At 37.6% G+C, this 27,690-nt stretch overlaps 1 protein-coding gene across 10 annotated transcripts in view; it reads right to left on the reverse strand.

Moving 5' to 3' along the window:
• Positions 1 to 27,388, reverse strand: part of LOC149192652 (uncharacterized) — a 316,669-nt gene extending 289,281 nt beyond the window's left edge. For 3 of the 10 annotated variants that reach the window (XR_016254896.1, XR_016254897.1, XM_089406435.1), the window contains exons 1-2: positions 27,191 to 27,387; positions 26,824 to 26,915 (exon numbers count right to left, since the gene is read on the reverse strand). Coding sequence is in view for 7 of the 10 variants with exons in the window: in XM_089406435.1 (XP_089262561.1) it covers positions 26,824 to 26,915; positions 27,191 to 27,218 (120 nt within the window). In the remaining 3 variants the exon portion in view is untranslated. Of the gene's footprint in view, positions 1 to 26,398; positions 26,545 to 26,823; positions 26,916 to 27,190 lie in introns of all 10 variants that reach the window. The other 7 variants (XR_016254895.1, XM_089406433.1, XM_089406439.1 and 4 more) reach the window with 6 other exon arrangements.
• Between the last annotated feature and the right edge of the window lie 302 nt (positions 27,389 to 27,690).

The raw sequence follows: 27,690 nt of genomic DNA on the forward strand, positions 1-27,690 counted from the left end.
CCTTGAAAATTGGTCCACTACTGCGTTGTAGTTTGCTCAAGAGGTCCTCCAAATTTCAAGCAATTTCGACGGTGGAATCCCAAGATATAGTAAGTCCTAGCAACAAGACCATTTTTTGCCCTAGGGTGATTTTGAGTTAGTGACTTCATTGGGATCATTGCATCCAAATCTCAAAAAAAAAATTGTCCTTTGATCCTATTCTCTTCCCTAATTAGGTCAAGCTCGTCCTTGGTTGATCAACTCCATACCCTTGACCTAATTTTGGGTCCACTTGGTCCTTTGTGGTCTCGCAACTTTACAACTCTAATTCCACAAAGATCACGTAAAGGCCAATTCTCCATAAGGATTTTCGGGTCTAGGAAACCTCTTGACAAGATATATTCCCAAACCCTAGCCTCAAGAATCCTCTTAGCTCTTCCTAGAGAGCATATCACCTTGCTTTTCAAGCAAGAAAGCCATACAATTGAGTCTCTCTTGTGAATAGGCTTTAGGAGTCACTCCTCATCCTCTTATTGACCTATTCATTTAGTGATTCCTCTTTATATCGAGTCTCCTCCCATCGGTGAAAGTTTTAAAGAGCAGGGAGCCTTAGTTGAGGTGACAGTGGGCTATCGCTCCATTGTTTCTCTTGACCTAGTAGTTGCCCTTTAGGATCCCCTCCTAAGACCCCTGCTAGTTTGAGCGGTAAAATTCTGGCATCGTTGTCAAGGACACGAGACGTGTGTCTCGTTCCTCATACAACATTATTGATATATCATTTTGGCGATTCCTTTGGAAGAACAAAGCCCTAGTTCTTCATTGAACTTCAAATTTGATGCTTGTAGGGTGAAGCAAGCATTTATCAAGGCACTCGAATTCACCCTAGCGACTCCATTTTGGCATTATATGCAAAATCATGAAAAATGACTAATTTTGATGAAGAAAGTATCCATGACCTTAACCCCAAAGAAATCCAAAGCCTATGGGAAAGATTGGATTTGTGGTATGAGCTTTGTGATCACCTGATAGAGGATGAAAACGAAGACTTCATACTCAATTTCTATAACAGGAGCAAGTCCAACCTCCACAGCATAAGGCAGGATTATGAAGAAAAGCCCACACATCATCTCTTCTCTGAACTTGCCTATTATACTGGTGCATTCAATTCCTTGTCTCACAAAATCAAAGAAAAATATGGCTCATTACCGGATGAGGACTTGGATGACCAAGATGATCAAGAAAGCAAGGATGATGAGCAAATGTCAATTATAGAATTGGAGGCCAATAGCAATGAGGTGGAGAAAATCTCCTCTGAAAATGACAAAGAGTTTGATCCTGAAAACCTCCAGATCATGCAAGAAAGAGTGGATGAATATAGTAATTCATGCAGGGGGTTAGTAAGGGAATGTAATGCTAAGGAAGTATTCTTCCATTTGTACAAGGAAGAGGAGAAGCTCTATAAAATGAAATGTGAATATAAAGAGAACCCCACTGATGCTCTCCTCCTAGAAGCATTTTACCAAGCTCATGTAACAAATACCTTGGTTATGGTTCTCCAAGAAAAGAGGGAAGATGTAGCATACCTAGGGGGGTAATATGGGGTACAGAGGGAGGTACCCAAGAGAATAATGTAATAATGGGATGGGCCATAGTAATAAATAAAGTGGTTAACCCGTATCATGTAAAGGACCACAAGTAGTTAGCAATAATGTAATAAGTCCATTGTATTAGATAGATGGTATTGAGGGAACCATGGTAATGACCCACGGTATTGTATGTATGAGGCCTATATAGAAGCTAGAGACTCCCCATTGAGAGATGTCAAGGAATATTTCATGGACAAGCATATGGCTTGTGGAATGTTCTCCTTTCTTAAGGAGTGAATGTATGGTGTTGCCCTACCTTAAAAGTTTGATCAATAAAGAGAAGCATTTCTATATTTGATCTTGTTATTTCTTGGGTATATTTGCTTTATCATATATTTACATGTCAGATCTATTACAAGTGGTATCAGAGCACTTTCTTGGGCAAAGCGGAGAATTTTTTTTTTGCAAAAATTTTTTGGAGTGGCGAGTTTGCAGATTAGCTCTGTAATTTTTGGGGCAAAATTTGTAGAATCTAATTGCAGATTTGTATTCTTTGCAAAAAATACCCAATTTCAAAAAAAAAATCGGCCAAATCAGAGTCCAGATGAGGGAGATATCGCTGATTTAAAAATCAGCTGTGTTGCAGAAATTGCTTGACAAAAATTCGTGGACGGCAGATCTCCAGTTAATTTTTGTCATTTTTGTGAGGAATTTTGAGAAACAAATCGCAGATCTGAGATCCTCTTGAAAAATTACCCAATTTCAAAAAAAATATCGGTCGAATCAAAGCCCAGATGAAGGAGATATTGTTGATTTAAAATCAGCTCTTTTTTCATAATTTTTTGTGACGGCAGGACAGTTGCAGTGTGAATCTGGAATTTCAGTGCCTAGATCGGGATTTTTATCACAAGAGAAGATGCAAAATGGTCATTCCATTTCCGAAAACAGGTCATAATAAGGATTCTAAGCAATATTGAACGAACTGTGGCCATTTTAATTTTCGCCAAGTAAGTGATTTTTCAGAACCCTTTTCATGGCTTCTAGCAAGAAATATATTGCAGGGAAAGATAATGGTCCTACTATTGAAAAATTCATAACAGACTTTAAGAAAACCGCTCTGGAATGTTGGACATATTTCGTATGGACTTGGCTGAAAAATGAGGCTGCCATATGGTGGAACTCACTTGACAGAAAGAAGTTGTCCAAACTTTCGAATAAAGAATTTGAAAAACTCAATTTAGACAAATGGTCTCATGTCAGAAAACAGGAGAATGACGCATATAAGGGGTTATTTTCTGAAGGTTTCTACTTATTACAGGTTCATGGATGTATTCAGAAGGAGAAGATTATTGTGTCTATAAATCCTAGTTGCAAGCAAAATCTTATAAATGTTAATTTGGCAAAAAAATTGCAAGTTCCAGCAAAACACATGGAAAACACACAGGTTGATAATGTGGATGTTCAAGTTTATAAAGATTTGAAGATTTCTATGGACAAGTATGTATTGCATTCTGATTTTTATGCTTCAGATATGGCTAATGTGGATGTTGTTTTGGGATACCCTTAGATGGAATCTGTTGGTACTATCAATATTAATGTGCAAAAAAATTCTTGAAGCTCTGGTATAAAAAGAAGAAAATTACATTACGGGATATTTTCATCAATAAACAGGTAAAGTCCAAGGAGACTGAAGCAGAAGATGTTCCAGGGACTGACACATCAAATGATGAGCCCTTGATGGTCGACAACCAAACACAAACATCAAACCAGGTACTAGAAAAACAGGTAGAGTCCAAGGAGGCTAAAGCAGAAAATGTTACAGGTACGGATACATCAGATGAGGAATCTGCGGTTGAAGTAATATTGGAATATAAGAAACAACAGCAGACGCCACATGTACCAGATACCAATCAGGCTCCATTAGGTGGTGAATTAAAGAAAGATACATTGTTGGTTAAAACTTCAACATATCACCACCCACATCACCCCGCAAGAAAACAACCAACACGATGGCAACAAATTAGCCACAAGGACAACAACCCCCGCATGACAGATAGAGAGGGGCGACGATCCACCCGCTACACATCAACACAAAAGAGCCGTCAGGGTCAACTTCCATCTCAAGCAAGCGAGGCACCAGCTAGATCGAGGGTTCACCTTTCTCTTGGATGGCTAGATGCACGTGCATGGTACTAGTGGACTACTCTTTTGAGTAGATCTTATTATTTGTGTTCTTCTTATGTTTCGGGGACGAAACATGTTTAAGAGGGGTGGAATGTAGTATACCTAGGGGGGATAGTATGGGGTATAGAGGGAGGTATCTAAGGGAATAATATAATAATAGGATGGGCCATAATAATAAATAAAGTCGTTAACTCGTATCATGTAAGAGACCACAATTAGTTAGCAATAATGTACTAAGCTCATTGTATTAGATAAATGGTATTGAGGGAAACATGGTAATGATCCATGGTATTGTATGTATGAGGCCTATATAGAGGCTAGAGACTCCCCATTGAGAGATGTCAAGGAATATTGTATGGACAAGCATATGGCTCTTGGAGTGTTCTCCTTCCTTAAGGAGTAAATGTATGGTGTTGCCCTACCTTAAGGGTTTGATCAATAAAGAGAAGCATTTCTATATTTGATCTTGTTATTTCTTGGGTATATTTGTTTTATCATATATTTGCAGGTTAGATCTATTATAGAAGAAGTCTCGCTTGCCAAGTAATGAAGATGAAGAATTTGGAGAAGACTTTGGAAATCAAAATGATGAGCAAAAAGATGAGTCCTCCTTGGGTCCACATGATGAAAAGGATGATTTTGAGAACACATGGGTTGGGAAGGATGATTTTATGGAAAGTGAAGTTGAGGCCAACCTTACCTTTCTCAAGGATATTACTCCCGATGACTCTCCTTTTAAGAACCTTGAGGAAGGTGACCCCATTAGCCCCTTGAAAGGTGACATTGGAGATTACTTCCACATTGGAAAGGAGAAATGGGAAATTGTTGTTCCTCAATTTGATTGTGCTCCCATTTATGACACTGACAAGGAAGACTAGGCTAAGAATGGTCTCCCCTTTCTCTCAGGCATTATTTATGATGACATATCCATCAATACCCTTGATAAAAAGGATCATTATTTTCCCTTACATAAAAGAGGGCAGTTGGAAGTAATTGACTTTCCTTTTTGGGAAGACCCTATCTTTGATACTAATGATGATGGAATTGATAAGGCCCTTGCTCCTGCCTGCCTGCGTTCCTTATGATTCCGGGAGTATATTCAAATCACTTGAATTTAATTTTCAAGAAAAGGATCCCATTGAATAAAATACCTCACCTTCCCCATCACCTTTTTCTTTTGTTCATCATTTTGAGTCATCCATAAGTGATTCCCTTACCCCTTGTCATATGATCGTAAGTGACCATGAGCCCTTTCCCCCTTCAAAACTTCAAAATATCACCACCCGCATTACCCCGCAAGAAAACAACCAACACGATGGCAACAAATTAGCCACAAAGACAACAACCCCCGCATGACAGATAGAAAGGGGCGACGATCCACCCGCTACACATCAACACAAAAGAGCTGTCAGGGTCAACTTCCATCTCAACCAAGCGAGGCACCAGCTAGATCGAGGGTTCACCTTTCTCTTGGATGGCTACGTGCACGTGCATGGTACTAGTGGACTACTCTTTTGAGTAGATCTTATTATTTGTATTCTTCTTATGTTTCGGGGACGAAACATGTTTAAGGGGGGTGGAATGTAGTATACCTAGGGGGGATAGTATGGGGTATAGAGGGAGGTATCCAAGGGAATAATATAATAATAGGATGGGCCATAATAATAAATAAAGTCGTTAACTCGTATCATGTAAGAGACCACAATTAGTTAGCAATAATGTACTAAGCTCATTGTATTAGATAAATGGTATTGAGGGAAACATGGTAATGACCCATGGTATTGTATGTATGAGGCCTATATAGAGGCTAGAGACTCCCCATTGAGAGATGTCAAGGAATATTGTATGGACAAGCATATGGCTCTTGGAGTGTTCTCCTTCCTTAAGGAATAAATGTATGGTGTTGCCCTACCTTAAGGGTTTGATCAATAAAGAGAAGCATTTCTATATTTGATCTTGTTATTTCTTGGGTATATTTGTTTTATCATATATTTGCAGGTTAGATCTATTACAGAAGAAGTCTCGCTTGCCAAGTAATGAAGATGAAGAATTTGGAGAAGACTTTGGAAATCGAAATGATGAGCAAAAAGATGAGTCCTCCTTGGGTCCACATGATGAAAAGGATGATTTTGAGAACACATGGGTTGGGAAGGATGATTTTATGGAAAGTGAAGTTGAGGCCAACCTTACCTTTCTCAAGGATATTACTCCCGATGACTCTCCTTTTAATAACCTTGAGGAAGGTGACCCCATTAGCCCCTTGAAAGGTGACATTGGAGATTACTTCCACATTGGAAAGGAGAAATGGGAAATTGTTGGTCCTCAATTTGATTGTGCTCCCATTTATGACACTGACAAGGAAGACTAGGCTAAGAATGGTCTCCCCTTTCTCTTAGGCATTATTTATGATGACATATCCATCAATACCCTTGATAAAAAGGATCATTATTTTCCCTTACATAAAAGAGGGCAGTTGGAAGTAATTGACTTTCCTTTTTGGGAAGACCCTATCTTTGATACTAATGATGATGGAATTGATAAGGCCCTTGCTCCTGCCTGCCTGCCTTCCTTATGATTCCGGGAGTATATTCAAATCACTTGAATTTAATTTTCAGGAAAAGGATCCCATTGAATAAAATACCTCACCTTCCCCATCACCTTTTTCTTTTGTTCATCATTTTGAGTCATCCATAAGTGATTCCCTTACCCCTTGCCATATGATCGTAAGTGACCATGAGCCCTTTCCCCCTTCTAAGTAAAGTGTCAAGGAAGAGCCCCTCATTAAATATATTTCACCTCCTCGGACACACCCTCATGATTATGATCACTCCATAACCACCCCTCTCCAATGTGACCATCACATTGAGAAACCCACTTATCACACTCCTTCCTTCCCTCATCCTCCTCTCCCCTCCCATCATAACCTTGTGGCATCTACAAAGCATAATATTATGAACAATGATTATGATAGGGAGCTCTTGAGAGTGATCATTCATTCCACCATTGTGTACTTAGAGGGAAAGCCCCACACTTCTAGATTGACTTATTTTCCTTCTCCTAAGGCTTCCTTTTACCTCAAATGGAGATCATATTTTCCCACCTCCCACCTGCTTCATCCTCCATGTGATTGTGTCTAATTCACTTTGGGATTTGCTACATGAGTAATCATATAGGCCGACGTATTTATATTGATTTGATGATATGTTGGTTGCACTGGCTTTATGATTACACTTAGTATTAGCTTTGTACCATATGCATGTTAGGTAGGATGCATTGCATATTGATTCCCTCATTAGAACTAACATCATTTGATATTTTCATGGTAGACTCACTATATTTAGAATAAACTTTATTTTTCTATTGATTTTATGGCCTAATACTAAGCATGGGTGATCATAAGACACCACAAAAACATGTTGCCCCGTGTGCTTGGTCTTTGATATGTGTAGGTAATAGGTCTGTGGTACCAAGAGATTGTTGGTGTTCTCATGACCTCCCATTCGAGTAGCTTTGTGCACCTTTCTGAGAGTTCATGTCCCAATTGGAGCCAGATGTTACCCACCACCTGTGGGTAGTATGCACAGGAGAAAAAATTTCTCCTAGATGGGTAGTATGCACAGGAGAAAAAATTTCTCCTAGATGGTCCTCAACCGGTAACCAGCAGCTCCTTGCAGCCACCAGACAACTCAATGTGCCATTGTCTCAGCCACCTAAGCCAGCCATGTGGTCCCTCGCCCATCTGTTATGATCATATATTTGAAGATGGGCCTCCCGACCCCAAACGTATGGCTTTTCATTAGTATAGTTGAGTAATTTTGTTTACTTTTCATGGACACTTTCGGGAATGGATTGGTGGGGGGGATTCGGTGGAAAGAGTGAGTTGGTTTGTACTCTTGTCTCCTCCCCCCAATTTGATGGTTAGCCTTATATCCTAGTCCTGTGGGATCTTCTTTACTGGTTATTTACTTTAGGGCTTGCACTACACAGGAAATCCCGGTTTTTGTCGCGTGGTCCCGCTTCCCGATACCATATACATCACTCTGTTAGGTCCCTATACTACTAGTGTAACCCCTTATTGTTATTAGTGCAACCCCCTTATTATATTGTTGTTCCCATGTAGTCCCCATATTGTTATTATTGTGCCCCATAGAAGCCCACTATTGTTATTATTGTGCAGTTACATTATTATTGTTATGTCAGCTTTGATTGTATTATGACCCCTTAGACTCCTATATATAGAAATGAGGTCTTTTCATTTGTATCATCCAAGAATTGTTCATTTGTGTAATGTAAAGGAGGTTGCCCCCTCGAAGAGGCTTATTTTGAAGGTGTTTTTCTATCTTTTTTGCACTGGTTTGACAAAATTTGGTATCAGAGCTTTGGATTCTAGGGTTTCGCTACTCCAAACAGGCATTGTGGCATTTTTGCTATAACGTTTTTTCTGCGACGTTTCAGAAGCTAACAAAAAAACCCATTTGAGACAACATCTCGCTGAACCTCGGGTCTGAATTTCAAATCTTGTCTCGCTATATTTTCGGAGATATGATCTGAGGAAGTTAGGGTTTTTGCAAAGCTCTAGAATTCCATCTCAAACAGGTCATCGTGGCATTTTCGCTATAATTGTTTTTCTACAAAGTTTCAGACTCTGAAATTAAAATCCATTTGAGCCGAAAACTTGGTGAAGCTCGGGCCCGAATTTCAAATCTTGTTTCTCTATATTTTCAAAGATACAGTCCAAGACATTTAGGGTTTCTGCAGGCTCCCAAATTACATCCTAAACAGGTGACCTTGGGAAAGTCGTCATAACTTTCTCTTTGAGCATCAGATTGAAATTTCGTAAGAAGTTACAGAAAGAAGACGGACTGTAGTTTTCTGTGTATCAATTTTAGGTCCTAAGGTCGAAACAGTAACACGTGGCACTTCGTACAAGTTCGCTCTACTAAAAAAGTATATAAGCAGGTCATCTTGGGAGATTGGGCATAACTCTTTCTTGGAGAATCCAATTTCGATCAGACTAGTGGCATTGGAAAGAGGACGCGGAGGGCTACTGCAAGTCGCAATTTCAGACCTTGGAGATCTGAAATTTCAGAGATACAACATATTCAAGATCGAGCTGCTAAAAGCAAGAAAAAGAATGACTCGAATCAAGAAAATAGAAACACCTAGTAAGCAAAAATGGATGGATGATTTGAAGAATGCGATCGAAACTAAGATAAATAGTTTTATCTATGCCATGGAAGCTGATATTGATGGTATGAAAGCATATTGGAAGAAAGGCATGGAAGATTTGAAGAAAGACATGGAAGGTTTGAAGGAAGGTGAGACAAAGCTACTACAGGAAAGGCCTCCTAATGGCGAAAAGGTAGTAGAGGAAACTTATCATGAGAACAAAAGTAATGTTAATCATGATTTCATAGAATCTAACGTTGGATTGAATACCCAGCATATTCCAAAGATAGATATGAGGAAGATTGATGGCAAGGATTCTGTAACATGGATACTACATATGGAGAAATATTTTGATCTACATGAGGTGAAACTGTCACAAAAAGTACGTATTGCATCTTTATATTTAGAACCGAATCAATTTTTATGGTATGAAAGGTTTTGTTCTCATAAACCACTTGTCACGTGGTCAATTTTCGCAGAGGAAATGATAGCACATTATGAGGATATAAAGAGAAACACCTTATTTAGCCAATTGATAAATCTCAAACAAAAGGGTTCAATGGTACAGCACATTGAGCACTTCCAAAAATTGAATATAAGGGTAAATGATATTCCAGAGAAGCGCAGGATTGAAGTCTTCATAGGGACTTTAAATGATAACATCCAACATGAAGTTCGCTTTTGGGAACCTGATTCACTAGATATGGCACACAGGTTGGCAAGAAAAATTGAAAGCAAAATTATGGCAACAAGGAAGCCTACCGCTCATAACTATAAAGATGGAACTGTTGTTGCTCCTAGCCTTTCACCACCTACAAGGTTGACACCAAACAATTGGAAGAAAAAAGAGCAAAAGGGCTTTGTTACAATTGTGATAGAAAATACACTAAAGGTCGTAAGTGTGCTAAGCATAAATTAATTTACATATATGGGGAAGAGGAGCAAGAAAAGGAACAAGAAACATCAAAAGAAGAAGATATACACCAGGAACAAACCCTGGAGAAAGAAGAAATGAATCCGACCATATCTTGTAATGCATTGGCCAGAATCACAACTCCTCAAACTATCAAGATAGAAGGACATATCAAGAAGAAAAAATAAATAGTGTTGAATCTTGATTGACTCGGGCAGTACCCATAATTTTATTCATTGTAAAATATCTAAGGAATTGAATTGCTTCCTATATCCAGCTCCAGAGTGTCAAATGATGGTTGCAAGTGGAGGGACCATAAATTGCTCTAGAAAGTGCCATAATATCAAGCTATCCATGGGAGAATATGTATTGAATAGCCCAATGCTTTCAATTCCAATGGGTGGTGTTGATGTTGTACTAGGAGTCCAATGGCTACAATCCTTGGGTACAATAGCTTTTAATTTTCAAGAACTTTTCATGAAATTTTCTTCGAAAGGAAAGGAAGTTGAATTAAAGGGTATCACAGGGAAACCTAGAAACATAATCAGCTCTAATGGAATGACAAAGCTTCTAAAGAAAAAATAACGAGCTGTAATTGCACAATTATGTTCTCTCGAGGTTCCTACATCGAAATCATTTATTTCTCCAGATCTCCAAAACATCTTGGACAATCATTCCAAGGTATTTGAGACTCCCAAAGGCCTCCCACCTATTTGTGATCATGATCATGCTATTCATTTGATTCCAAGAAGTGTTCCTCCAAACATCAGGCCTTACAGATATCCATATGCCCAAAAGAGTGAAATTGAACGTATGGTTGCAAAAATGCTAGAGGTTGGTATAATTATCCAACCAAATTCGATAAACGAAGCAAGTGATGAATGGAAGAATGTCGAAGCAGGGTGGGAACTCATTCAAAAGTTGCAGAAGATCCCAGTTCAAACAATATTGCCAGAACTTGATGAGGAAGGAAAATTCATATTGGAACCTGGAGTAGTCACAAAAACAAGAACCTGACAACTACGAAATCGATCAATTTCAGAGTATCTCATCAAGTGGAAGAACTTACCCGCTAAAGATTCCACATGGGAGGACAAGAATTTTATACAGAAGCATCTAGAACTACTCAAGCGTTGAGGACAACACTTTTTGAAGGAGAGGGGCATGTTAGGTCCCTATACTACTAGTGTAACCCCTTATTGTTATTAGTGCAACCCCCTTATTATATTGTTGTTCCCATGTAGTCCCCATATTTTTATTATTGTGCCCCATAGAAGCCCACTATTGTTATTATTGTGCAGTTACATTGTTATTGTTATGTCGACTCTGATTGTATTGTGAACCCTTAGACTCTTAGATACAGAAAAGAGGTCTTTTCATGTATCATCCAAGAATTGTTCATTTGTGTAATGTAAAGGAGGTTGCCCCTCGAAGAGGCTTATTTTGAAGGCGTTTATCTATCTTTTCTATCTTTTTGTGAGCCGGTTTCATAACACACTCCCCCCTGCTCATTATAACCCCATTCATCATATTTCCCATCCCGGTCCACATGTGTCCACTGGATCCACGAAGGGTTAAGCCTCCCTTTCCCCTTGTCCACACTTTGGGTCGAGCCCTGGAACGATGCCCCGGAGGTTGATGCAAATAAAAAGAAAAGAAAAAGCATAATTTGGCCACTCACAACAAGAAACGTACCACAAAATGCAAAAGATGGTCGGGACATACACATTTAGCACATGGGCAAAAGCCAATCATAAGCTCTACCCCTTATTTATGGCCATCACCCTGGTTCCTATGGGCCCTAGATGACCCCCCTCCACATTAAGGAACCCATGACTGTCCCAACCCCTGGTGGGCAATGAAATGCCCCACCTAAAAAGGGGGTACTTACTGCTATATACCACACATCATGCTCTCATCCCCTGGAGCCCCAAGCAGTTATGAAGAAAAATCAATAAAAAGGCAAAAGGCATATGAAGAAGGGTGGAAAAACAAAGGTCGAGGTAACTTATGTACCATGATTTCTACCTCCTACACTCATACACCTAAGTGTGTGCTTCCCCTATTATAGCTACGCTTGTACCCTAACATGTGGCATGGAGTTTTTCCCTTAATCCCCACTGCATCTCATCATTATATCATATGCCACCTACTATTTGATGGACTACCATGTACATGTCACCATTTTAAAGGTTGAAACCACCTAATAGGGTCCTTGGCTAACCCCCTTATTGAGCTTGGAGACACTTGTACATGCCAAAGCCCACTATGGAATGGCATGCCACCATGAAGTACCCCATTGATTCCATGATTTGTAAACTCTTTTACTTGATTATTCTAATGATTTGTTGTATTGGAGGGCTAGGGGACGCATTGGATCTTATGCGGGATTGCAAGTGGGTTTCCATTTGGAGTTTGGTCTCCCTATACGTGGTCCTATCCCCTAGAGGGACACATGGGCACTTGTAGAGTGAGTATTGAGAGCCATGGGTCTCCACCATAGCAGAGAGTACTTCATGGATCCCCAGCAACATTCATTGATTTCTTGTGTTTGACCTTTTTGATGAGGATTGTTGGGACTCAGAGATGTCATATTTTCATCCACCTTTTTCTTCACTATTCCTTACATTTCATCATCTCATTAACCTTTTATCATATCATTTTCATAAATACATTTGGGTTTCACCTTCTTATTTTCCATTTTATTCATTTTTGTATTACAAGTGAATTTATGATTAAATATTAGAAAATATACATATTTTTATATATATCTCAAGAATATGTGAGTTTTGTGATGTGTAGGAAATATGTGAAGAATTAATATCTCCTCCACCATATTAAGGAGATAATTATGCAAGCCTATTCCTAAGGAGAAAATCATGGAGAATTTGGTTGGCATATCTTATCCTATTCCTAAGAAGAAAATCATGGAGGATTTGGTTGGCATATCTTATCCAATTCCTAAGGAGAAGATCATGGAGGATTTGGTTGGCATATCTTATCCAAGATATGTGAGAGATTTATGGAGGATTCAAAGGGATCATATTTTGTAATAATGGGAAAGTAGATTAGTGGATGATCATTATGAGTTTGTTACTCATCCCATTGTATAAATAGGAGTACAATCTCCTCCATTTGTAATCTGGAAGTTTTTGTAATCTTAGAATTTTGGAGTATGTAATCTTAGAAGCTTAGAGTTGTAATCTTAGAGTTGGTTTGTAATGAAGATTTTGAAATAAAGGATCATACTTCAATTTTGCTTCTACATCTGAGTCTCCATTGAAGTGGTGTGCTGGTGGAGTTATGGAGGGCCCCCATGGCCTCACTTGCATGCTTATTTGTTTATAATTTACTTTATGTTTTTGTTTGATTTCAGCTTTCAAGTTTTATTAAATGTTTTAATATTGGAAGGATCTTATCTAAAACTGTTTTTGTAAAAGAACCATAAGATCTCATACGATGATTAGATCTAGGTTTACTTCATTTCCGCTTTTAAGTTCTAATTAGATGATCTAATTTTGGAAGAGATCTTGTAGAATATGTTCTTGTAAGAGAATCATAGATCTCAAACAATTGTTAGATCTAGGCTTGATTAGTTATTGAAAGAGATCTTAATGAATATGTTCCTGTAAGGGGACTTTAAGATCTTGGACAAATTAGGAATCTTTTTAGATCTATATATTTTAGATAAGCACTTCTAAGTTTACCTTCCCGAGTTGACATTAAATTAAACTCTAATTTGCATCCGCATTTTAGACCACACATTTTGGCGCCGTTGCCGGGGAAGTGCAACTAGAAGGATTTAGTATTTATTTTATGCATTTGTTTTTATGGACTAATTTGTGGAACTTGGTGACCACAGATTCGTAAAGGAGTTCAAAGTTTGGAGCATTCTTTTTTTTCATTTTCGCACATAGATAATTTAAATTCAGCTTTTATTTTAAACCCCCATTTCTCACTAATCCATCTACGGATGATGAATTTGACAATGTTGAACAGGTACTTCTTGGAGAGCAAGAACAATAGCCTTGAACCAACTCTAAGACAGGATTCTCACATACTTGCAAAACATAGTGTAAAATTTTTAAATCTTGATGTGAGCATGATTGAATTTTTAGTCCGTAGATGGCTTCATTGAAAGCATTCTTTTACTTAGAAAATAAAACATCTTTTAAGTTAATATAGAATAGATTAGAAAAATAAAAATGAGATCTCATTAGAAGTCATTAGAAGTCATTATCATTAGAAGTTTTTAGTCTTGTTTTCAAAAAATAAATCATCATGAATAAATTCAGTGGCACATCTTTGCATCTCTATGTCTTGTTTCTGTATCACGGGTGAGCCAGGAGCCTGATTATCGGAAAGATTTGTCTTCCGAGAGTCTAAATGCCCCCGCGACATTGCAGAAAGAGTGTAGATAATGCAAGGTTTTGTCGCAGATCTTAATTGTGTTTTTTTTTGTCGCAGATTTTAATAGTGTTTTATCCATCCACGCTAACCTGCATAAATAAATATCAAGAGATTAGTATGCTCTCTTCCCGCGCTTCGTGCGATCTGGAAGATCAGAAAATCTATTGATTTATTTCAAATAAAAATACTCTCGCTGGAAAACTAATCTGCAATGCGACAATAAAGAATTTTGTAAATGAGAAAAAGATCATCTTAAAATAAGTTAGATAAAATCTAGTTTTTTAGGATATTGAAAAAAATCCATTTTAGTGTTAGTTTATTTTTAGAAATTTTCTATATTAGTTTTTAATTGATTTCTTTATTAAAAAAAATAATAATAATAAAAAAAAAAAAAAAAACCAAATTAAAAATAAAAATAAAAAATTAGAAAATTAAATTAAAATAAAATTTAAAAAAAAAAAATTGAATTTCATTCTTTTGTTTTTTTTATTTAAAAAATAAAAATAAAAATAAATAAATAAAATTTTCATGCAGGTTTGAAAATTAAAAAAATGGAACACTTGGAAACAAATTTCGAGGATCAAACATTTGGAGGATTCTATAGATGATGATTATCTTGTTTCGATAGCTTCAAGTTGGCATTAAACTCATAACATATTTTTGTTGAATGCTTTTATACGACATACTAATATGCAGAACAACGCAGATCTTTCTAATGCCAATCTTTTTGCCGAGCATATATCATCTGACACCAACAGGGAGTATTACTTTTCATGGTTATTTTTAAGAATGGATTGATTTTAATATCATGATTAAGTCAATTTCAACACTTTGATTGTCCTTAATATGTTTTATTTGGTATGAAATTTTTGCGTAAGAATCATGAAGGAAATGGCCATTTCTTCTTGAACACACTTATGTTTTCTTTCTGCCAACTTTTTTTTTTTACAGGTTACAGGATAATCAAGTGATCATAAGGAGATTACATTGTGACGACAATTGGTCTTCCAAAGACTACAATTCATGAAAAATTCTAAAGACAAATCCAACTCCACAACCACTACCTTGCACCTCCCTTTTTGAAGCAGATTTTGAATTCCACCAATTGTAAATCCATAAAGCATGACATTTCCATATCCATTTTTCACAGCAAGAGTTCATCTTCATACACCATGCATTTCCTTACATCCATTTTTGGACGCTCGAAGGAGCTAATTCTTCACTGCACATATCATGACATTTTCCACTACACAACGATCCTTTTGCGTCATGATTACTCCCTTTTTCCTTCCAAACGCCTAGACCATCCCTATGTTGCAGCCATCTTCCATTACCTTATCTTTCACGACTTCATGCACGCCTATTTTTCTGAATCGCATACATTCCTTTATCCTTTTCAGTTTATTTTTGCCTTCTAGTTTTCCTTTGAATAAAACTCATTCCCTTTCCATGATTACATTGCCTTGTTTTCCTCGCCATGTTGATCCACACTGCTTGTCCGTGAGTTCTTTCCATTTATAGTCCTACCAAATCTTTTTGTACAAACTCGCGTTGACTGATGTGGGATTCCTTAAGGCCCACCTTTCAACAAGTCTTGCCCCATCGACATCAGCACCTTATCTGGGAAATAGACTAGAGTTCCTTTTGAGTACCTAGAGGCTTGCATGCCTTAATGGCAAGTTCTCTCGCTGACGATCATGGGAATACATCAATGTCCCTTGATCTTCAGATCTTGCAAGTGGCTCGACCTCAACACATCCATTCGCACTTCGCAAGATGTACTCAGGTACCTTGGCACTCATTGACATCAATGGTGAGTTGCCTCGCATTGGTTAACGGCATACATCAATGGCCGGTAATCCAATGATTTCTATTCATGCTCGACATCGACACATTCTTTCGCATGATTAGAATTGTACCAAGAAGTTTAGTAGCAGGTGAAGACTATACACTTTTTCACGACTCCCTCAGCAGTTACAGCAGCATGAATTCTGATCTATGAGAGTACCACAGTTCCACTTTCAGCATTTATCTTTTCCATGATTCAGCATCAGCAGTTCAGATTCCTTCATTTCCCAGGATCCAGTAACAACAACATCAGTCACATTTTCCTGATCCAGCAGCAGCTACATTCCTCTTGCATAGTTCATCATTCTTGGGTAAGTAGAGGTATGTTGTTTTCTAATCTTTAATCATGCAATTCCTTATATGCTAACTTGAATATTTTGGAAAATTCCCTCACCATGCTACATTTCCTTTCATGAGCCATGTCAAGTTGCATGAGGACATGCAACCAATTCAGTTGAGGGGGGGGAGAACTATATTCACTTCCATGATTCCATTTCTTCACCACACTACATATTCACTTCCATGATTCCATTTCTTCACCACTATCACTCCATTTTTTCTCATTTACCATTCACCAACATTTATTTTCCAATGATACTTTGTTGCACTTTGCTTCATACGTAATATTGGCATGCTTCATTAATATTACAAAAGGGCTTTCTTATGCACATTGATAGCTTATGATTTCCAGTGAGTGTTTACATTATTATTGAAGAAAAGAGAATAGAAAACGAAATGAATGTTGTTAACACAAGAACCAACATTCTTTGTATTCATGGTTGTCACACAAGAACCAACCATAAGAAAATGTAAGTTGTTACTCATGTCTTTCACATATCCTGGAAACATTCATTATTAAAAACATCATCATGTAAAGCAAAAGTTGTTCAAGATGCCAAATGTTCTTAAAGAGACCCATGCATGGTTGCATGAGGACATGCAACAAGTTTAGTTGGGGAGGATGTTGGGACTCAAAAATGTCATATTTTCATCCACTTTTTTCTTCACTATTCCTTACATTTCATCATCTCATTAACCTTTTATCATATCATTTTCATAAATACATTTGGGTTTCACCTTCTTATTTTCCATTTTATTCATTTTTGTATTACAAGTGAATTTATGATTAAATATTAGAAAATATACATATTTTTATATATATCTCAAGAATATGTGAGTTTTGTGATGTGTAGGAAATATGTGAAGAATTAATATCTCCTCCACCATATTAAGGAGATAATTATGCAAGCCTATTCCTAAGGAGAAAATCATGGAGAATTTGGTTGGCATATCTTATCCTATTCCTAAGGAGAAAATCATGGAGGATTTGGTTGGCATATCTTATCCAATTCCTAAGGAGAAGATCATGGAGGATTTGGTTGGCATATCTTATCCAAGATATGTGAGAGATTTGTGGAGGATTCAAAGGGATCATATTTTGTAATAATGGGAAAGTAGTTAAAAATGCTTGAGAGATTTGTGGGATCATATTTTGTAATAATGGGAAAGTAGATTAGTGGATGATCATTATGAGTTTGTTACTCATCCCATTGTATAAATAGGAGTACAATCTCCTCCATTTGTAATCTGGAAGTTTTTGTAATCTTAGAATTTTGGAGTATGTAATCTTAGAAGCTTAGAGTTGTAATCTTAGAGTTGGTTTGTAATGAAGATTTTGAAATAAAGGATCATACTTCAATTTTGCTTCTACATCTGAGTCTCCATTGAAGTGGTGTGCTGGTGGAGTTATGGAGGGCCCCCATGGCCTCACTTGCATGCTTATTTGTTTATAATTTACTTTATGTTTTTGTTTGATTTCAGCTTTCAAGTTTTATTAAATGTTCTAATATTGGAATGATCTTATTTGAAAGTGTTTTTGTAAAAGAACCATAAGATCTCATACAATGATTAGATCTAGGTTTACTTCATTTCCGCTTTTAAGTTCTAATTCGATGATCTAATTTTGGAAGAGATCTTGTAGAATATGTTCTTGTAAGATAATCATAGATCTCAAACAATTGTTAGATCTAGGCTTGATTAGTTATTGAAAGAGATCTTAATGAATATGTTCCTGTAAGAGGACTTTAAGATCTTGGACAAATTAGGAATCTTTCTAGATCTATATATTTTAGATAAGCACTTCTAAGTTTACCTTTCCGGGTTGACATTAAATTAAACTCTAATTTGCATCCGCAAGTGGAGTTATGGAGGGCCCCCATGGCCTCACTTGCATGCTTATTTGTTTATAATTTACTTTATGTTTTTGTTGATTTCAGCTTTCAAATTTTATTAAATGTTCTAATATTGGAAGGATCTTATTTGAAAGTGTTTTTGTAAAAGAACCATAAGATCTCATACGATGATTAGATCTAGGTTTACTTCATTTCCGCTTTTAAGTTCTAATTAGATGATCTAATTTTGGAAGAGATCTTGTAGAATATGTTCTTGTAAGAGAATCATAGATCTCAAACAATTGTTAGATCTAGGCTTGATTAGTTATTGAAAGAGATCTTAATGAATATGTTCCTCTAAGGGGACTTTAAGATCTTGGACAAATTAGGAATCTTTCTAGATCTATATATTTTAGATAAGCACTTCTAAGTTTACCTTCCCGGGTTGACATTAAATTAAACTCTAATTTGCATCCGCATTTTAGACCACACAAGGATGAAGCACACAGTTCACCATGCCCAGCCAGCCCCACACATGCACCACACACTTGGCAGATGATCTAGGGTCCAGATGAGGTCTTATGTCATTATCTGAGCCCTTACATATGGTTTACAAGCACTTTCGATCCACTTGGAGACCCATGGGGATGTTCTTGTGCCCTCCACACCCACTTGGGGGCACCACAAGGATTTGCTTAGATAACAAGGGGCCAACCCCCTTTCCACTATGTTTGAGGTCCATTCTCACATCATGGCACACTCTGGACTTCATTAGGCCTCCTCAAAGGCCCAATGACTCATCACGTTGATCATCCCTCCCTCTTGAGAGGCTTATCTTTATGTTATTGAGCTATTTGGTGGGCTTGTCACCAAAAGTATTGTTATAATGCACATTATTTTATTTTATGGGCATTATTAGTCCAAATTAGGCCACTTAAATTCATTAGATATTGTAAAAATAGATAAGAGGTGATTCATTTCTCTCATCATCACGTGGATTAGATTGGATTGGATTGGTATCTCTCATGAGTTTTTCGCAATTTTTGCTAGGATGAATTTTGGGAGCTTTTCTTGATGCACTATGATGTTTGGATTTCGCTATTGTCTTTGGAGCTTCTCTAATGCGAAGTTGATAAATGTATATACTCTCTCTCATGTAAGTCAAAATTTTGATGTTATTCTTGTTATCTTACTAGTTAACTGCATGTATGTTGTTATCTTTATTCTTGTATGGGTTAAATGTAATGCGAAATTCTTTTGGGACCTTGAATAAGTGATTAAATGCATGTGTTGACCTTTGAGGGATTGGGTGAATGTTCCTAGAGGCACCTCTTAGGTTAAAGACCTCGAAACTTTGTCTCCTTCACAAATTTGAAGTATAAATCTCTATTGACCTAGTTGTTGCCCTTCGAGAGGCTTGCAAAGATCAATTAGGTCTCCTTAGCTCACGAAATTTCATGATCTATGTGTATCTTGACTCCATTAAGCCCAAGCAATAAGGCACTGATCCTCGTATCCCTTTGGTGGTCAAAATAACATTTCTTTTCTTCATTTCTTCCAATTCTAGGCCTAACCCCAGAACGTCTCCTAGGGCATCACACGAACTCATAGGTAGCCATCCAAAACCATTGAAACTTGGTCCACTATTGCGTTGTAGTTTGTTCAAGAGGTCCTCCAAATTTCAAGCAATTCTGACTGTGGAATCCCGAGATATAGCAAGCCCTAGCCACAAGACCATTTCTTGCTCTAGGCTGATTTTGGGTAAGTGACCTCATTGGGATCATTGCATCCAAATCTCAAAAAAAAATGTCTTTTAATCCTCTTCTCACCACTAATTAGGTCAAGCCCCTCCTTGGTTGACCAACTCCATACCCTTGACCTAATTTTGGGTCCACTTGGTCCTTTATGGTCCCGCAACTTTACAACTCTAATTCCACAAAGATCATGTAAAGGCCAATTCTCCACAAGGATTTTCGGGTTTAGGAAACCTCTTGACAAGATATATTCCCAAACCCTAGCCTCAAGAATTCTATTAGCCCTTCCTAGAGAGCATATCACCTTGCTTTTCAAGCAAGAAAGTCATACAATTGAGTCTCTCTTGTGAATACGCCTTTGGAATCATTCATCATCCTCTTATTGACCTATTCATTTAGTGATTCCTCTTTATACCAGGTCTCCTCCCATCAATGAAAGTCCATAAAGAACATGGAGCCTTAGCTGAGGTAAAGGTGGGTTATCGCTCCATTGTTGCCCTTGACCTAGTAGTTGCCCTTTAGGATCACCTCCTGGGATTCCTGCTAGTTTGAGTGGTAACATGGCCTTCACTCAGACTTACGGCTATTAGTCCTGGTCCAGTGCATGACAAATAAAGACAAGAACTATCCAACATTACTCCCTCTCGATTAGGGAAGAGATGTTTACCAAACCAAGTTTACCTCTCAAGTACTCAAGCTTCTTGTTTGGTAATGCTTTAGTCAGAATATCGGCTACCTGTTCATTTGTAGGTAAATAGTGTAGCTCTATGACCCCATCACGTACCAAGCTTCTAATATAGTGGTACTTATTATTTATATGCTTCGTCCTAGCATGAAACACCAGGTCTTCAAGCAATCTGATGCAACTCTCATTATCACAATGTATGCATGTAGGGCTAAGCGGTCCTTCAAACAAATCTAATAATAACTTCTTGAGCCAAACAGCTTCCCAACAAACTTCGCTTGCAGCAACATACTTAGCTTCAACACTACTCAAAGAAATTGTATCCTGCTTTTTGCTCATCCATGAGACCATGGAAGATCCTAGGCTGAAGCATCCACCTGTTGTGCTTCTTCCATCTGTCTCACTGCCACCCCAATCGGAATCTATATATCCCATGAGTTGAATCTCATTACCATTATAACGAAGGTAGTGATGTATGGTTCCACGCAAATATCTTAAGATGTGCTTGGCTGCAATCCAATGATCATGTTTTGGCTCCATCTAAAACTGACTAAGGACATTTACTGCAAAACAAATGTCTGGTCTAGTGTTTACCAAATACATCAAGGACCCAATCAACTGTTTGTAGCAAGTAGGATCCACTAGACTAGAATTTGAACTCCTCAACTTCTTTAGATTGGTAATCATAGGAGTCATCATAGGCTTGCTATCCATCATGCCAAATTTCTAAAGAATCTTGATCACATATTTCCCTTGACCAAGATATATTTCACCCGGCTTCTGCCAAACTTCTAGTCCCAAGTAGTAATGCATAATCCCAAGATCCTTCATATCAAACTCGGTTGCTAACTGCTTCTTGCATTCCTGAATTTGATGCTCTACACCTGTAACAAGTAGATCATCCACATACAAGAGTATGATAACTGGTTCACCCTGGACCACCCTAATGTATAGGTTAGGATCTGCAAAACTCTTGGTAAAACCAAGTCTCAATAGGTATGCATCCATTCTTGCATACCAAGCTCTAGGTGCTTGCTTTAAGCCATATAGAGCTTTCTTTAGTCTGCAAACATGAGTCTCCCTCTAATTTATTTCAAATCCTTGAGGTTGCTCAATGTAAACCTCTTCATCAATAGTCCCATTCAAAAAAGTTGTCTTAACATCCATTTGATGGATGTTCCATCCCATAGTAGCAACCAAAGAAACAAGTGATCTAATTGTTGTATATCTAGTTGTAGGAGCAAAGGTTTCTTCGTAATCAATACCTTCTTTCTATGAGAAGCCTCTTGCTACAAACCTTGCTTTGTATTTATCAATGCTCCCATCCATAGCATGCTTTATCTTATATATCCATTTTGAAGTGACTATCGATTTGTCACTTGGCCTAGGAACGATTTCCCAGACATCATTCTTCATGACTAGTATTCTTCCTGCATCGCATTCCTCCACTCTTGATGTTTAGTTGCATCTTTTCATAGGAGGACGGTTCAGCTTCAATGAGCTTCGTCATATATGCAGCATATCCAGAATACCTCTTCGGTCTTTTGCTTTCTCTAAAGGTCCCTTTTGTTGTGTGTCCTACTTCTTGTAGAGTAGTTCTCAACCAAGCAAGCCTCTTTCGATTTTCAGGAACAATTACTTGTTATACAGGCTCACTAGGACCTTCAACATCTTCTTGAGTTGATGTCAGATCTTGACCATCATTTTCCTTGAGATATCCTCAAAGATAGGTATCTCTTCTTCATCAAAATCAACTAGAACATCCTTTGATTTCTTGTAAGCTATACTTTCATCAAAGATGACATCCTTGCTTACTTCAATTCAACGATCCTCCTTAATATAGATTTTGTATGCCTTTGATGAAGCACTATACCCAACAAAGATGCCCTTCATACTGGTAGGATCCAACTTCTTTCTTTTGTCCTTCGGTATATGAATATAAACAAGACACCCAAATATTCGAAGATGATCCACATTTGGCTTCTTTCCTGTAAATGCTTCTTCTGGAGTCATGTTGTTGAGAATCTTGTGAGGACTTCGGTTCTGCAAGTAAACAGTTGTCACACATGCTTCTCCCCATAGGAATTGAGGGAGATCTTGGTCATGTAGCATGGCCCTAACACATTCTTCAATTGTTTTATTCTTCCTTTTGGCCACACCATTCTGTTCAGGATTATAAGGAACAATGAGCTCCTTCTTAATCCCAGCTTCCTTGCAAAAAGCTATGAGTTCTTTGGAGGTATATTCTCCACCATTGTCAGATCTCAAAATCTTGATCTTTATTTCTATCAGATTCTTGACTTCATTTTTTAATTTTTGAAACTTCTCGAATACCTCATCCTTGTTCTTGAGGACGTATAACCAAGTTTTCCCTGAGAAATCATCAATGAAGGTTACATAATATTGATGTCCACTAAGGGACTTTACTGCCATAGGACCACATACGTCAGAGTGTATGAGATCTAGAATTTCCTTAGATCTAGTATCACTTCTTGCAAATGGCTTCTTCAAGTTCTTGCCTAGAGCGCAACCCTTACAAGTTCCTTCATGTTCTTCCTTCAATTCGGGGATGCCATTGACCATTTGACTTAGAGATGGCAAAATTTGATAATGAAGGTGTCCATACCTTCTATGCCATAGTTCGGAAGGGGTCACATCCAAGTGAACTAGGGCTTGAGATAGAGGTGTAAAAAGTCTACATAATGTTCATTCACGAATCCCAATCACCCTAGCATCATCAATACTAGAGCCCTTACCCCAAACCAAAACCTTGCCATCAACAAAAGCTATTTTATAATCCTTATCCTCTAGACAGAATAGAAAGTAAGTTTTCCTTCAAACCTAGACCATATAAGTTTTTCTTCAAACCTAGACCATATAGGATGTTGTTAAGATGAATACTTCCACCAGATTCAAGCTCCAATGAAGTATATCCAATCCCATTCACTAGATAGCTCTTCTTGTCTCCAAGTTTGATAGAAAGAGAGCAAATTCCTTTTGACAAAATCTGGAGTTGGCTGCATTCTCCCGTCATATGTCTGGAAGCACCACTGTCGATAACCCATACATTCTCATCCTTGAAAGTACCAAATAAAGCAAAAAATATACTTCCATCCATTACTTCTAGCTTGGACATGATCTTCAAGATGAAACCCTTGATGGATGTAGTGATATCTCCAACAAACTTGAAACCCTTATTTATAACCCTTGCCATAGTGCCAACTAGGATGTGATCTTTAGTCTCCTTCTTGCACCTTAGCTCTGATACCATGTTGGAAAATCAAGAGACTTGTAGATTATAGATGATTTTCCTTAACTTGATAATTACTTGTGATGTTAGTTGGCCTTTTATATTTCTTTAGTTCTTGTTCATCAAGCAATTACCAAAACAATGTAGATCACAAAAAGACAGAGCACACGAGATATAGGCTCCATGCCAGGGCAAAACCCCTCCAAGGGGAAAACCCATAAAGAAATGCTTCTCTTCTTATAGAATCTTCTTACAATGAGACTTCCAAGACCCAAAGACCAAAGCCCAAAATTCTCCCAAGTACCAAGTCAGCCCCCAGCAAGATCTTCTTCAAGGCAGCCTCCAAACTTCGACCTTTTGCAACTTCGCTCTAGAATTTCGGCCTTGCAACTGCTTCTCTGAATTTCGGCCCTGCAATTTCAGCCTCCTACAACTACAGCTACACAAAAACCCTAACTTCACACGTGTGGGCAAAGAGAGAGAAATTATCCCAAGAAACTTGATTCTTCCTTCTTTTCTTCGTCCTTCTAGCTATTTTCCTCCTTCGTTATTGCAGATCAAACTCGTGATGAGTGAGTGTGTCAAATGAGGTCGAGTTCCTTATATTTATAGCCTCCTTGGGGGTCGAATAACCCTCCATTAGACCAACTTGTCCTTCACTGGGGCCGACTTGGACTTGAAGAAATAAATGGCTTTTTCTTGACAAAATAAATATTTTTCTTTGTTACAATGGGTCTAAATGGGACTATAATACATGACATACTTTCTTCTTTATCCTAAAAAGACCTATAAGCACGAAGAACATGCTTTTAACCTAAACTTGAGCATGAAACCGATGCTTTACATAAAAATAAAAATTTATTTTCTTTCTTTTTCTTTCTTTACACAAAATATACAATGTCATGATTATACATAGGTCATTATGAAGACCGAACCTAGTTACAATTTTCAGCATGTTAGACCTAAATAGCAGGAGATTGGGTTGAGGAGATAATGGGTTCTTGCCCTGTGTGTGCCCATGTAGGAAAGTTGTCAGGACCTTAACAGTCATGATAAAAATATTGGTCACAAGGCCTCCTCTGAAGGACTTTAGGGTTTAGGAAGTGCACTATTGGAGAGGTAGTGATTGATGTAGCATGTCCAAGGTAATCCATACTTACCATTTTCCATCTCTCCCTATCATCCATCTCCATTCTTCGAGCTAGTGGTCATTGGTCATTGGGATTGACACCCTTCATCCACATCCTTGAGTCAGGGCCTGAAAACTTGGCCCTAAAGGTTGATGCAGCTAAAGGAAAGTTAAATGCATAAAAAGCCACAATGAAAGAAAAATGTAAAATGCAAAAGATGGTTGGGACATTATTTAGTGCATGGAAAAAATCCTAGCATGAGCTCTACCCCCCTCATTAGCCATCACCCAGTTCCTCAAGCATTTGATGCTTCATCCAAAGAAAGGAACTCTTGAAAGTCCCAACCCTGATGAGCAAGAAATTACTTCATCTTAAAGGGGTATTGGAAAAATACAAAAGCAAGCTTGGGCTCCTAAGCTATGCACCTAATAAAGACAAATCATTAAAAGTAAAAGGCGCACCAGAGGGGTGGAAAAAGTAGGTCGAGGAAATGCCACCACAATTGCTCCCTCCTCACATCTATACACTCAAGATGTTGGACCCACCCATTAGCTGGTTACATGGCTATGGCACCTACCCTAAAGTCTTTCCCACTCCATAACCATCATTATCACACACACCTATGGATTGATGGGCTAACCTGGGACATGTCACCCATTTCCAACCTAATGAAATATGTTGATATTTAACCCTCTAAATTTGCAAGGGGGCTAATTTATGGGTTAACACTACTAAAATTATTGCTCTAACAGAAACAACAAAAACTAAAAGTGGAAGAAAACAAGGAACCCAAAGCAAATAAAACAATGGGGGCACCTAATGGAGGACTACACCCACAAATCCATGTAACGGAAGAAAACTTCTCCAAATAAACCAGTAGGTAGTATTGATTAAAGGATAAATCATAAGATATTACCAATAAAACAGGGAAATCTTATAACTCCACTTTATTACAAAATGAAGTAAAAACCCTAACGTAAAGCTTAAGTTGTTAATAAAAATGATAAAGCCCTTATCACAAAAAGTAGATTTTAAAAATATTGAAACATGATATTATAAATATATCGGTCTCGAACATTAGTACAAATCATGAGCATACATATTACATACAAAATGGGCAAAGACTAAATCTTGTTTATCTCGGCTATGAGCAGCACAGAATTTAAGCAGGCTGGCATGGGCAGTACGACACCCATACAAATCACGACCATGGATATTACATACAAAATGGACAAAATTAAAACTTGTTTATCTCGGCTATGAGCAGCACAGAATTTATGCACCCTGGTGTGGAAAGTACGACACCCATGTGCACCCACCATAATGCTCCCGTAATGGTATGGCTGGGCTCTGCACATAACACCTGGGTTATGGTATGTGTTGTACACAAGAGAGACCCCATTCATGTGTATTGTGCCAGGGCAGAGCTTGGGCAACTTCAGGGTCCCAATGAACGAGATTTAGCCTGCGCCATACAAAATAACTCAGATGTGGTGATGAATTACAACAATTTATTTGGAGATATAGATTCCCTGATGGTAAACTCTATATCCATGTGTTTCTGTTTAAAATCCTATGTTTGAATTCCCGGTGATCGATTCTAAAATCCAGTTAAGAGTTTACTAAGGGCTGCTTTTGGCTCAAACTATTGTTGACATAATTAGTATAAATAATCCATAATAAGCTAATTTAAGAAATTCCTTGTTTACAAGTTGAAATTCTTACTCGTGCACAAATTGAGTACCTGGCAATAGTGTTCCTCTTGAGAAACAGTGCAATCATTTCCATAAATGGATTGCAATGCCTCCATCTCTTCGGCTTGCGCAACTCTATTTTCTGCAATATAATAGAATCTTTATATCAATTCCCAAAGATTTAAAAGTTAAGCAGAATCTACCGCTAGAATTCCCCATCAAAAATAAGGCAGAGGGATTTGAACTCAAATATGCTCGGCCTGAACTGATCTCCTGCAAATGCCGATCAAATTTTATCATATAACCCTAGACCTAATACTATTGAACAGTGCGGTCTCATGACTCCATTGAATTTCGCCTGGTTATATTTCATTAAACGAAAGTTTTCAAAGCAGGATTCATAAAAGGATGTCGTACCTGCAATTTTGGCAGCGGAATGTTCCATGGCTATTGAGATTAAAGATGCAAGTTAAAGATGTTATGCAAAATCTATAAATTTTTCGGGTCAAAACGATAGGAAATTCAATTAGTTATTCATTAATGGGTAATGAATCATTAATGGGTAATGAGAGATCATGAACTCGCTCAAGAAACGTCGTGGCCGAAAGGGCGAGAAAGCAAAGCAAATCAGAAATAATCAACTATTATTCATTCATGTTTATATTTTCATATTTATATTTAGGTTATAATTATAAAATTATTATTGTTTTATAATTATGTAAATTATCAATTTAATAATTACAGTAAATTGAAATTTGTATGTTGTTGTAAATCATTTTCTTTGATTCGTATAAAGAAGTATGTATATTGTAAAAACAATAAAGTTAAGAGGAGAAAAGGCCCAAAGTAATTGTTAGGCAAACCAATATTCGATAGTAATTTTGTGTATAGAGATATTTATGTTATAAAAACAATTG

The sequence above is a fragment of the Pinus tabuliformis genome, chromosome 2_2 (genome assembly GCF_031772625.1).
Source record: "Pinus tabuliformis cultivar Carrire ecotype Pingquan chromosome 2_2, CPIR1, whole genome shotgun sequence".
In the NCBI taxonomy this organism is placed as follows: domain Eukaryota; kingdom Viridiplantae; phylum Streptophyta; class Pinopsida; order Pinales; family Pinaceae; genus Pinus; species Pinus tabuliformis.